This window comes from Balaenoptera ricei, chromosome 8 (genome assembly GCF_028023285.1).
Source record: "Balaenoptera ricei isolate mBalRic1 chromosome 8, mBalRic1.hap2, whole genome shotgun sequence".
NCBI classification, from domain to species: domain Eukaryota; kingdom Metazoa; phylum Chordata; class Mammalia; order Artiodactyla; family Balaenopteridae; genus Balaenoptera; species Balaenoptera ricei.
This window is the reverse complement of record NC_082646.1, coordinates 70,152,895-70,166,302: the sequence shown is the minus strand read 5'-3', so window position 1 is coordinate 70,166,302 and position 13,408 is coordinate 70,152,895. Positions and strand designations below refer to the sequence as shown.

General features: G+C 45.5%; 1 protein-coding gene across 12 annotated transcripts in view; it reads right to left on the bottom strand.

The window, feature by feature from the left end:
* Positions 1 to 13,408, bottom strand: part of TEAD1 (TEA domain transcription factor 1) — a 264,165-nt gene that overhangs the window by 179,674 nt on the left and 71,083 nt on the right. For 6 of the 12 annotated variants that reach the window (XM_059931152.1, XM_059931153.1, XM_059931157.1 and 3 more), the window contains exon 2: positions 9,012 to 9,095. The exons of the other annotated variants lie outside the window; for them this stretch is intronic. In XM_059931152.1, the coding sequence (XP_059787135.1) occupies positions 9,012 to 9,095 (84 nt within the window). The remainder of the gene's footprint in view (positions 1 to 9,011; positions 9,096 to 13,408) is intronic. 12 annotated transcript variants of the gene reach the window in all.

The window sequence follows — 13,408 nt, the reverse complement described above, 5'->3', positions numbered from 1 at the left end:
ACTGCTCTTGCTGGTTCTACTGCATACTTTTCAGTCACCAGCTTTGCTTGGAGAATAACTCTTAGGAGAGAATATGGAATTTTGAGATCCAAGTGTCTTTTGTTCCTATGTATCACGTTAGGAACAGAAATAAAACAGCAGGCAGAAGCTGGATAATCTTCACAGATGACAGGAAATTTTCATCTGAGAATAGTACTCACTCTGAATTGCAAGTTCACAATGAATCATGCAAAATTTGCTAAGTACCTACTATCTACCAAGAGCACTTTGCTCGATGATAATCAAATCTCCAGAGCAGAACAAGTTGTTTAAAAGAAAATAAAGTAAAACAAAAGGCGTCTACCTCACTGGCAATTAGCACGATAACTCTAAAATGTCAAACCATCCCAGAATTTGTCACTGGGATCGCCAAGATGCAAGATGGCGGCAGAATGGCAGACAGAAGGAGGGAGATTATTTTATCACAAATACTCATTCTACAAACAGCAATGCCAGCAGACCTGGACCTGCTATTCTATAACATTTATCCACAGGGCTTTTTACACTGTACGAGTCAGGTCACTTGGCCACTCTCAGCTTCTAGATTGTAACCCTGAAGCTGGAACCAAGTTGTCCCCAATTCCTGCCTTCCCTGCAACAACTACAAGTGGCCAGCACATCTGCAGAAATGTTTCACACCCACATGAGGCACTTCATCTGGTAGCCTCCTTGGAATTCCTGATCACAGGAAAACTGTGGGGGAGGTTTTCGTTTATTTTTCTGTAGCACTGAAGATTACAGAACCAAAAGAAATCTTTCTCAAAGATTTATTCCCCTTAAATTATGCATGTAACCTATGGTCATAAAGGGATAAGCATTCCAAACAAATGTCAAACTGGCACAAACACCAATGTGAAAATGATCTAATCCAGTACCCCTTGCTGTCTGCACACTAACATATCAATATGCCTTTGTTGAAAAGGCATCAGATCATTCATTCAAAGCCTTCCCCAAAAAGGGGATAAGAATTCCTCCTGGGGACTGATCGGAAGAGGGGAGGCGCAGGGCCTGAGTAGGGAGAGCTTAGTGCGACCACCATTCCACCCCCTTCCGCCGCCTCAAGTCCATGCAACATTACAACAGAGGCGGCCAGGAGGGAAGCAGATGCGGGCAGCCCTACTAGGTACCAGGCACTGCTCTGTATCCCAGAGCAGTCACCTCTGAGAGCCAGCACCTCTGAGAGCCAGCCCTTTCCTTCTCTCTCCCAACTGAACCCCTTTCCCCTGCCTTCCCCCACTGTGTATACCTACAGATCCCAGGTGCAGAAAGTCTGAGGCACAGGAACATTACACAATAAATGGTATAACCAACGGGTGCTTTTGGCTTCGTATCCTGACAGCTTTTTAGATTTGGCAGCACCTGGATAAAGGAAACCCTCAGGTTATCTGCCTTTGAACGCTGCCACTGATCCATCTTTCAAAGAACTTGTCAGCAAAATATTTACTACTTCTTACCAACACATGTACACTGACACAGGACTTTTAAAACTGCCAAATGTTAAAGATATAAATTATGCCACAAGAAAGGGTTTTGTGACTGACCCCCAGATGAACTCTACAATGCCTGCAGTGTGGGCCTTTGAATTCTCAAATTATTACATTTTTTTCTTGGTTGGGATCTAAGAGTCTTATAAAATCCAAGCTGAACTGCACGCTACCCTAGAGTCTAGCTCCAAAGAGGTTTATTAGAGAAATTATAAGAATACGTGTGAACTCTTTGAGTAGTGACTAGCCCGTTCACCTTCTCCCTCTCCACCTTACCCCAAAACTAAACAAAACAAAACAAACAAAACCAGACACATACAAAAACACAGGCCAATTTCTCAGCTCCAGGCAGCTCACAGCAGTAAGACTTCACTCCAGAGAGCCACATTTTAAGATTAAACTGTGTCCAGCGCTCAACCACTATGGTAGAGGGATGGAATCCAGGGGACCAGGGGAACTTTGACTAAAAAGAACATTACCATATAACTGAAAGCCTCAGAGTCTCCAGACCAAAACACAACACCCCTAATTCAATAGCTGAGGTCCCCTCTGACACATGTCATTAACTGGTCATTCAGTCTCTGCATGAACATCACCAATAACAACAACAAAGAACCCACTACCTTCCCAGTATCACCGTCTTTGTACTAACATGTTGAAATTCTTCCATCTATTAGGCTAAAACCCATCTCCTGGTTAACTTCTAACCATTCAGCCTTGAGGTCTATCCATGCCTTGGGGAAGCAAATCTCCACCAAGACACCCATTTAGGTATGACCAGAGCAGCCCCCAGTCTCCTGACCGTGTTCCAGACTAGACACAATTCACATCATCCCTCTTGCCCAGCCCAGTTTGTCCACAACCTTCAATAAATGACACTCAGAGGTGGACTTAGGATCCATAAAACTTCTAAGCTCCCACCCTCCAAGTGCTGTTCCTGAATCCTGACTCTTGATCAATTGGGTTAAGAGCTAAAATCAGGAATTTATATCTATTCTATTAAATTCCATTATTTTTAGCCTTAGCCAGTGGCTCAAAACTGGTAAGATCTTTCTGAATCATAACTGCCAAGCTTAATGTCCTCAGACACCAAACAACTTCTGAAGGTGTTACACACAGGGAGGGTGTTAGACCTGTTTTGTAGAAGTTCCAAAGAAGATTATGGCTCAACATAAGGAAAAATTTCCTGTTAGTTCAACAAGTGGTAGATGGCCTTATAAGACAGGCAGCAGAGTATTACAGACAACCCCTTCAAGTTACCTCTAAAGCTAAGGGTCACACAACTCCTTGGTTGTTGGGGAATGCAATATTAACTAACATCAACTGATCCATCATCCACTTAGGAAGCACAGGCGCTGCTCTAAATGCTCACATGTTTTTATTCATTTATTGCAAAGGGAAGAAGAACTCCATGTCCAGGCTCTTGCATTGGGTGAACTGGAGCTCAGCAGGATGGCATTACCTACTCTGGACAAGGGCCAGGACACAGCCCCAGAAGCTACCAGATACATAATCCACAGACTTCTACAGGCCCTTGGTCTTACAACCCAATTGTAAGATGAGGCCCTGTATGGGCAGAGTTTCCAATCACAAGACTAGGAGTGGCTGAGAAAAGCTCCCCGTACTGGATACCAAATTCCATCCCTCAGTTCCCTTCCAGCCCAGCTCAAAATCCACCTCATCCTGGAAACCGTCCTTGTATCTAGTGGCTCTGAGAGAATCAGCCACACATTAGGAGCATCCTAAAAACATGTGGAATTAGTTAACTACCACCCATTCTACCTGGCTTCTGAATGTACAATAACAAGCACCTGCTTATTACCAACAATAAGATCTAATCAAGTGATATACGCATAGAGTATCTGTGCCTGCAGAGTTGATGTCCTCACCTCCTCATACATCCTTTGAGCAAGGGAGCCAACTTTTACTTACTTCAGTAAATGAAGAACGTAGTATTGTGGGGCAAGGGGGGTGGTGGGGGTGGGGGGCGGGTATGGTATTAAGATTCAAACTGATCTGGATTCCAAACCTGTCTCACCCATTAGCCACGCAGCCCAGACTAAATTAGGTAATCTCTAGAGGCTCAGGTTTTAATTTATAAAATGAAAATAATAAATTAAGTGCAATCCCAGTGCAGAAAAATCATTAAGTAGTGGAGGGACTCTACCCCATGGAGTTTCCATAAAGATTTAGTGAGATAATGAATGAAGGTGCTCTATCATCTGAAAAACCATGAACAGATGACGTTTTCAAGTCCATCATCTCTAGACAGTGGTATGGACCTTGTGATGACCAAACACCTACTGATAATGGGATGGTAAAGAAATGAAGGAGCTTCCCTAATGGTTCCCATTGGGAAATAAGTTTAAAGGATCCTCTTCCTTAAGGTCTTCAGATGTCTAAATGGAAAATTTAAATTGGTAACAAACGCCTGCACTTCTAATGCACACGATCAATAGTTTTCATATTCTTCTGGGAAGTTTCGTTGAAGGGAATAACCCTAAATCTAAACGAATGCCTAAAACAAAAGAGAGAAGGGAAAATGTTGTTGGTTGAAAATGTACTATATATCATGTAGCCCCCATGTGCCTCAGTTTCCATCATTAACACTTTTCTAAAACCTCCTTTTTTCCTGAAACTCTTCCCAGCCACGCTGGAATAAACTCCAAAAAGAAATGTTACCAGTGACCCAAACATTCCTGCTAATAGCCAGCTCCCTAAATGAATCATTCTTTCAGGATTACCCATTTACATTTCAAGACAGGTAACATGAGCACACTGGAATGACATCTTATATGATGAACATTATACATATATGTATGTGTGTGTGTGTGTATATACACACACACACACATACACACACACACACATACATACAGTATTCAACCAGCACATATTTTGATTTAAAAGTCTAGGGGAAGAAGGAGGTTAGATGATCAATGCAGGTGCTTCTGACACCAACTCTATCCAAGGGACGTATGCACAAGGGGTAAGACACAGGACACAGGAAGCGCTGCTCCCTTCATCTTAATTCCTGTGGGTCTCTCACAATGTAAGCATCTCACCCACTTAGTGGTGATTTAAGAGCTCTTAAATAAAAGGATTAGTTTTAACTAACCCTCATGATTAGGGAAATGTCACTGAACGTGAGGATCTAAAAAAAAAAATCCATAAAGTTTATTTTAGCCAATATCTTCATACGCTGTGAGGAAACGAGAAAAGAGGCGGACTGGAAGTTAGGACTCTGCCTCTACCCGAGTAACCCTGGACCACACAGTATCCGCCATGTGCCTCAGTTTCCACCGTTAACACTGAAGGAAACCAACTTCATCATTCATCGCCTGTGTTTCCAAAGACTACCTATAAGAGAACTTAGACTAAGTTGGTTTGTTATCACTCCCTCCATCCACATCCCAATGTCCTCGAGGGCAAGGACTACTACAGTCACCATAGGTATCCCCTGTGCTAGCACAGTACTTGGCATAATAAATATTCAAAGAAAGAAAAAATGAACCAACAACCAAATGATGTGAACTGAACATTCTTTGATAACAAGATGACTGAACTTATCACCCAAGCTTTCCATGAGAAGGGTCAGAGTTTCAGCTCCTTTCCCATTCCTCACCCTGACTCTGGCCAAGGTTCTAATGAATAATAAGAGCCCCAAAGGAAATCAGCAAATCAGGAAGATGTTAAGAGGACAGACTTATGCCAAGCACAGTTTGGATAACCAAGAGTTAGCTGTCTGATTCAACTTCTTATTAATCACGATTACAGACAACCAAGAGCCCTTTGTGTTAAAGGGACAAATATGGTTTGGGTCTTCTAGGACAGGGGTCCCCAACCCCTGGGCCGCATACCAGGACCAGTCCACAGCCTGTTAGGAACCGGGCCGCACAGCAGGAGGTGAGCAGCAGGCAAGAGAACAAAGCTTCATCTGCCGCTCCCCATCGCTCACATTACCGCCTGAACCATCACCGCCCCACACCCCGGTCCGTGCAAAAACTGTCTTCCGCGAAACCAGTCCCTGATGCCGAAAAGGTTGGGGACTGCTGACCTACAGGATCGTATTTAATAACTGCACTGCCCGCACTGGGTATTATTCCTACCTTATAAGGTCCAGAGGCCTAAATAAGTTGACCGAAGTCATATATGCTTAATAGTCGTTGCTCCAGATAGAATGCACATTCCATGGGAATACCGGACTCAAACTACATCCTCACTAGACAGCGAGCTGGAGGCTGGATTCCAAAGGGAGAGAATGTAGGCAGTGCTGAATTCTCAGCTCTGTCCACAACTGACACCATGCAGCACAGTCTAATTAATTCCTAATGAATAGTTATGATACTGACTCACCTCCCTGGGTACTTGGGAGGAATGTCAGACACTAATGACGGTTCATCGCTTTTGCATATGTAAATGGGGAGAGCTGTTATTTTCCTACCATTTCAGACACTAGCCAAACTTGCTAACAAGTGGCCTGAGAAATACAGGTGAGGATCGGCAGCCCGATTTTGAAGGCAGTCTCCAGAGAGATGGAACGTCTGCCGTGTAGTCAGTATCAGCCAGGGAGCCTTAGTGTCATACGCTCCAATTGCCAATAGGTTCCCTCTAATTTCAGCAGGAAGGAGCAGATAATTACTCCTTCTCATTTTCGAAAATCACTTCTATATCAACAGGATCCATCAACAAGCCAATACCTCTTCACCAAGACCCCGATGCTGAGCACCCCATCAGAGGTCTTAGCATTACCCTCCTGGGATTCCCTGATTAATTCTCCACTCCATCAGCTCCAAGTACTTGCCCAGGTGACAGCTCGAGAAAGGCTTTGACTGATTTCATGCTATGCGGTTCTGTATTACCAGCCTTTGAGGGAATCACCTTCCCCATCCCCTTAATGAACGTGTTAGCCATTAAGAACAGAAATTCCTGTCTCTTCCTTTCCTCTTCACCACCACCAGGCAAGCTTAATCACTGCTCTCCTTCATCACTGGGCTCCTTCAGAAAGACAAGGCCATACACTCAGGTCCAGGCAATCTATGCCATCTGACCATTCCAAGAGAAGACTTGCTATCAAGACAGTGCACCTGTAAGGGGAGCATGAGCTGGATGACATGACCTGTAGCCCAAGTCATGGATCCCTGGAAGGCGGGTTGTTTAACCTTGGGAAACACGTTTCAAAGCCAGAAACAGAAGCTTCTTTAATGCTCTAAGAGGGAAAAAAGAAAAAAATGCCACAAGAGTTAGCAGTAAGTAGCATTTCAAAAGGAAAATTCCTAAGCCCTTTCCCAGGAATAACAGTCAAAGAAAACCCCCCAAACTAACTCCTCCATTCCAAAAGGTCTGTAGAGTGAACACACATTTCAAGTAGACTCACCAATCCTAATGCTTAAACAAAGAAAACAAATACCAGGAAAAGAATACTCCTTAGTCACTAAGTCATGGGTAATGTTACTTTCTTAGTTGGTGAGATTCACCATCAGACTATCATGATGCCTCAGCATTTTAAATGAGTACAAATTAAAAATCAAAAGTAGACAGTTCATATTTTATTTTACTTTTTAAAAAATTTATTTATTTTTGGCTGTCTTCGTTGCTGCGCGCAGGCTCTCCCCAGTTGCGGCAAGCGGGGCCCACTCTTCGTTGCAGTGCGCGGGCTTCTCATTGCGGTGGCTTCTCTTTTTGCGGAGCACGGGCTCTAGGCGCGCGGGCTTCAGTAGTTGTGGCACTCAGGCGCATAGTTGTGGCTCATGGGCTCTAGAGCGCAGGCTCAGTAGTTGTGGCACACGGGCTTAGCTGCTCCGCGGCATGTGGGATCCTCCCGGACCAGGGCTTGAACCCGTGTCCCCTGCACTGGCAGGCAGATTCCTAACCACTGCGCCACCAGGGAAGCCCCAGTTTTACTTACTTTTTTTATTTTTTATTTTTGGCCACACCGTGCGGCACGTGGGATCTTAGTTCCCCGACCAGGGATCAAAGCTGTGCCCCCTAGAGTAGAAGCGCGGAGTCTTAACTACTGGACCACCAGGGACATCCTGACAGTTCATATTTTAAAAGCTACCAACACATCAGATAAACACATATGCTACGTTTGGTCAGACCCTAAGACAAGCATTTCAAAAGAGTCCATCTCAGCCCCAGGCCAGAAGGAATGCCAAACAAATGGGCCTCATGCAATCAAGGTGCTGTTCCCTAGGTGGCAAGTCTGTAGGTCATGCCTGGGGCGTCATCCTTCTTACAAAAGCTGGTGGAGACTCACTCAATGTTACACAGCTCATTGCCGGCCAACTTAATGATATGTTGGCTCTGGACTGACTCCAAGTCCCAGCAGCTGACCTGTCCGGATGCAGCTCCTTTGGCTGATGTGGAATCCTAATTCTGCTGCATTAGGAGTGGCCTTCTCCACTCTACACAGAGAAACGGTCCTGGCCTGCCTTCTCCAGTTTCTACGATTTAGGATGCTTCTCCCATTCTGGCCATGCCTCCATCTACCCTGGATTATTACACAGCATGCTGGGGGAAAGCAGCAACAGGTAAATCCAGAGCTGACTTCTGCTTGGGTCATAAGCCAATCGACAAGGAAAAGTGGAACAAGATGGCATTTGAAAGTGCTGAACTGTGAGGTCCAAGCTCTGCTCAGGGTCTTCAACTGGGTACAGTGGCATTCAAATGCTCTCTAAAGACCCAAGGGATCCATGTGACTATCATCATCACCCCATCAGAGAATCCAAAATTTAGGCTCCAACATGCCCAGAAGGAAAAAACTCCTCTTTCCTGCCAACTTAGGGTAACCAAGAACACAATGCACGACGACAAATTTTGTTCCTTTCCATCCTCTCAACCATCAAAAACCATATGTTTACATTTTTGTGTGAGTGTTGGTCTGGCCCATCTTACTTTAAATACCCATTTCTAATGCGTCTGATCATAGAGATACTGATCCCATATCATACATGAGTATTTTCTGAGTCCCAACACATGATCATAAAACTCCTTGGGAGCAGAAACAGAGCTTATGTGACCTCTAGGACCAAGGGCAGTGGCATGTAGCATTAGGACACTGGATAAAAGAGGGACAGACAGAACAGCAGGTAGAAATATCTGTTCCAGTCCCAGAGTGATTCCACAGTTATCTTAGAGAAAGTGTATTCCAGGGGCTCTGGATAAACTGCTTTTATTGAATTATGCTTTTACGTGATACCATCAGCATACCCAGAAACATCCCATGAATTAGTCACTGGATGTACTCCAAGAAGTTGAGTATGTCCTTCATCACATTACACAGATTGCTCTTTACAAAGGTCCCAATGGAAAGTTCGATAACCAACAAAACACCACGTGTTTTTCACCTCGTGTTCACCCAACTAGCCTTCCTCACTCGCTGCCAAAGAGCACTATAAGCCCCACTGGCAGGCCCCTCGGAGAAAGCATGGTGGTTATATCGTCGGCAAGTTTGGTTTCATTCCCAAACCCACTTTAGGTCCCTACCTCAATCCTCTTCTTTTTCTTCGTTCTTTCCCTGCTTTTTAATTTGTGCTCTTTTACAGCCTTGCAAGCTGCCTTAAATTCATTCTGAAACAGGACAGGGCAGAATCACGAAGGGGAAATGATTTCTGTTTTCTTTTTATTATCTGTTTCAATTCAATATGATAAAAGATTTATTGAAACCCCCCACCCCATGTCTCCCCACCCATGTGCCAGGCACTAGAGAGAGGAAATAAACATGCTCCCCTCCCTGCCCTCAAGGAGCACCCTTCCAGCAGGGAGACAGAAAAGTAGGTTAATTATCCTTCAAGACTTCAAGCCACTCGCTGGGAAGCCACTCCCGCCATGTTCCTGCAGAAAGCACCTTCGCTCCCCAGGACAAACGAACCCTGTCACTCACTGCACAGGAATGATCTGTCTCTGTGGCTGTCAACCCTGTGGGTTTGTGAGAGCTTTAAGGCTTAGGTCCATGCCTTTAGTCATTTTCCTGTCCTTGGCATTTAATGAAGGTCTGGCACACAGTCAATGCTCCCCAAAAATAATGACCCAAAGGGTGCCTAAAATAATGAACCCACGGGTGAATAAATGAATGAACAAGTGCATGAATATAATATGTCAAAAGAGGAATGAACTAAGTGCCGTTGGAGTGCAGAAATAGGAGCTGATTCTGTCTCTCAGGTCAACAAGGGCCTCATGGGAGGTGATGCTTAAGCTGGTCTTGAAGTCTGAGTAGGACTTACGGGGCCAATTATGAGAAAGCTCAGGGAGGCCTGTGCAGAGAAGGGTATCTGTGGAGGTGATGTGGTGAAGAAAAGACAAAGCAAGAAAACAAAAGGTAAACTGAGCCAGACCACAAGGGGCCACACACACAGCAACAAAAAGTTTGGGTTGTTTCATTCAAAGGCAACAAGAAAACGCCAGCAATATCAGGAGTATGCAAGCAACTCCTAAAGGGGGGTGTGTGTGTTAGTGTATGTGTGTATTTGGGGGGATAAAGGATGAAGAACCGGCAATTTTATAAATTTGGAATCCAAATTGTTTAATCAAAAGCATTTTCAGTGTGGTCCAAGACCAAAAGAGTTCTCTAGATAAATTCAAGTGTTACAATGTGGCTCATCGCTTAATCGTTCCAAATTTATAAAGGCCTTCTAATGCATGAAAAGACAATGACCGTTTATACAGGTGTGCTTGTTTAAACAGCCTAGAACCACAGGATTCACTCCGCTTGGTGCCCAGTCACTCAGCTCTTCCAATAAATGCTCTCAGACTTGGTCGTGGAGGGTTCCACGTATTTCCCTGGTCCCTCGCTGATAGCGCGGTCATCCTGAACCCAACGTGGGGACTAGACTGCTATGCTTACACAGTGACACATGTGTGCACATGGCCAACGTGCAAATGGCAATGTGAGCAAGTGTATCAACAAACCAAAAATGTATGACACTGCTTGTTCACAAATGTCTACCCGTTCCCAGGGTCACTGATACAACTGAGTCCCCACCTCTCCAATGAGAAACACATCTGCCATTTAATGATGATACAGGGATGGAGCAGCTGCAAAACTGGTCTTACACTGAGAGGGATGCAAATTCAGGGGCCAATTAAAGCCTCACCCTCGCCCCCATCCCTGCCCTCCAAATGGAAAACTGGTCCTTGTTTTATACCCACTGCAACTTCAGCCAGAGAAAGAATCCTGGCAGGAAACTGGCTGAGGCAGAATAAGTATTGTTCTCCTTTAGACAATACACCAGTCATTCAAATTAACAAATATTACTTGAGCACCTACTGTGTGCACAACACCAGCTCTAAGCAGTACATAAGCGCATCAGGGCATGTAGTGGGGCAAGAATCCCAGGCAGGCCTTCCCTGGTGGCGCAGGGGTTAAGAATCCGCCTGCCAATTCAGGGGACACGGGTTCAAGCCCTGGTCCGGGAAGATCCCACATGCCGCGGAGCAACTAAGCCCGTGCACCACAACTACTGAGCCTGTGCTCTAGAGCCCACAAGCCACAACTATGGAGCCCACGTGCCACAACTACTGAAGCCCGAGCGCCTACAGCTCGTGCTACACAACAAAGAGAAGCCACCACAATGAGAAGTCCGCGCACCGCAACGAACTGTAGCCCCCGCTCGCTGCAACTAGAGAAAGCTCGTGAGCAACAACGAAGACCCAACTCAGCCAAAAATAAAATAAAGTTAAATTATATTAAAAAGAACCCCAGGCAAAGAGAGGAATGGACAGAAAAGCTGAGGCACCCAATTCTGAAATTCAGGCGAAACATCTGCTTCACTTCTGCGAGGCCCAAGGTGCTCTGAAGGAAAGCTGACTCTGGCCATGACACCCACCACCGGACTCCTCCCTCCTCATCCCCAACACGCCCCACCCCAGCAAATGAGGCAGTTGTATCAAGCAAAAAAGGCAAAAGGCCACAGCTTGATTCAATCAATATTTCTACACCTCCCCAGCGCACGCACACACGCACAAAGGAGGAGTCTCTTTAGGAAAAAAAAAATAATAAAGGGGAGAGATATGTATTTCCTTCCAGGATCTCTTCCTCCTGCAGATTCTGCTAACCCTGGTAGAGGAACAAGGAACTCCTCTCTCTCATCAAAATGCATTTCCAATTACAATTACACCATTTCCAATTACACCTATGAACTGCCGCTAAAGCCCTCCCCCTCTCGGACATTCACGGTGTTGATGCCTGCTCAGTCCAAACGACTAATGAGGACTTTACTTACAGGGCGAGACTTGAGAGTCCAAAAGGCCCAAAGACAAAGCAAACAAACCCAAACCCTCACAGACACACAGACCTGGCATACCGGGCACTGACACCTTCAAAGTCACTTTTCTGTATTAAGGATCTGTCTCTAAAAGCACCCAAGAAAATGCAAAAAGGATTTTCCAGGCCCTGGGTGAGGGAACCCAATCCCTCAGCTCCCTCTGAGGGATTCTGCTCCTCAGAGAACCTGGCTGAATCAGCACCCAAAGGAGGGCCATCATCTCAGGCTTCTCCCATCCCTTCCCGCGCAACTCGTCACCAAGAATGTCCACTCGGCCCCTCATCTCTCAACTGCATCCCATCCACTCCTCTCCACCCCCACTAACTTTCCTCCCGTCTCACAGGCAGGACCTCTTCACACCTTTCTGAGCTGGGCTGTCCCCTATGTCCCCAAACACCACCCCACCACTACCAACAACCTAGTTCTGCCAGGTTCCCGACCCTGGAAGTACATAGATGGCTTCTTAAAAATACAGATCTCAGCCCTGATGCCAGAGGTACTGAATCAGAATCCCCAGCTCATGTATTTTTAGCCAGCTTCTCCTGTGCTATTCTTCAGCCAGAGTTTTCCCAAAATGCAAATATGACTTTTATCCTATGCTCACTTTAAATCTTTCAGCAGAGGCCCACACCCTCCAGGACCTAACTGCGTAACAGGACACCCATGGCCTTGACCACCTGCCCCCAGCCTGCTTCTCAGGCACCTGTGTAGTCCCCCACATTCCAGCCAGAGACCACTCCAAGGTGCCCAGGCACAGCAGGCTGCCTACTTCACCCCCTCAGCCACCTGGGCCCCTCTGCTCAGCTGCTTCTCTCACCAGCAATTCCATCTAACGAATGTCTACTGGTCCTTTCAAGACCAAAGCCACCAACCTCTCCTCTGGGAAGCCTTGGCAGATTCCTCCACTAGGAGAAGTCACTTCCATGTCCTCATAGCACCTCAAGCAAACTTCCAACACCATACTTGGTAGGCTTCACTGTAATTTCTCTTAAGATACTGTTTCCAGCTGATCGGTAAGTCCCTTGGCATTCCTGTGTTTAACATCTCCCACTATCAGATGAATTGTTGGAACTCCAAAAATGTTTGCTAAATGCTTTCCTTTGTGGGCACCCCTACAATTCCAGGGAGGACACTGTGCATCTGGAGAGTCTATATGGCCAAACAGTTAAAAATATGTGTATATAAAGAGTACGTAAGATTTTAGAATCCCAGAGGTTTTAATTGAGTTCTCCACTTGTTAGCTGTGTCTCAGGGTGTTGTGTGTGTGTGCGTGCGTGCGCAGGTACAAAGCAAAGTGAGAATTAACATTATATACCTGTTGAAAGATTAAACGAGATGATCCATGTGAGTACAGATGTCTCAATCCTCGGCAGCCGTTATATACATTACTTAATCTGTATGCTTACAGATCAGTGGGTATGTGTGCACACGTCTTAGAACTGTGCCTGACACAACTGCAGGTCCTCAAATAATTGCTGAATGAACGTACACAACTATAATTAATACTTACTGCTTACATATCTGTCATTCCTGCTATACTGCAGATTTTCAGAAGACAGGGGCTCTGTCCCATTCATTTCTGTACCTCGTCCCTACCACAGCTTGATAAAATTGTTCGCT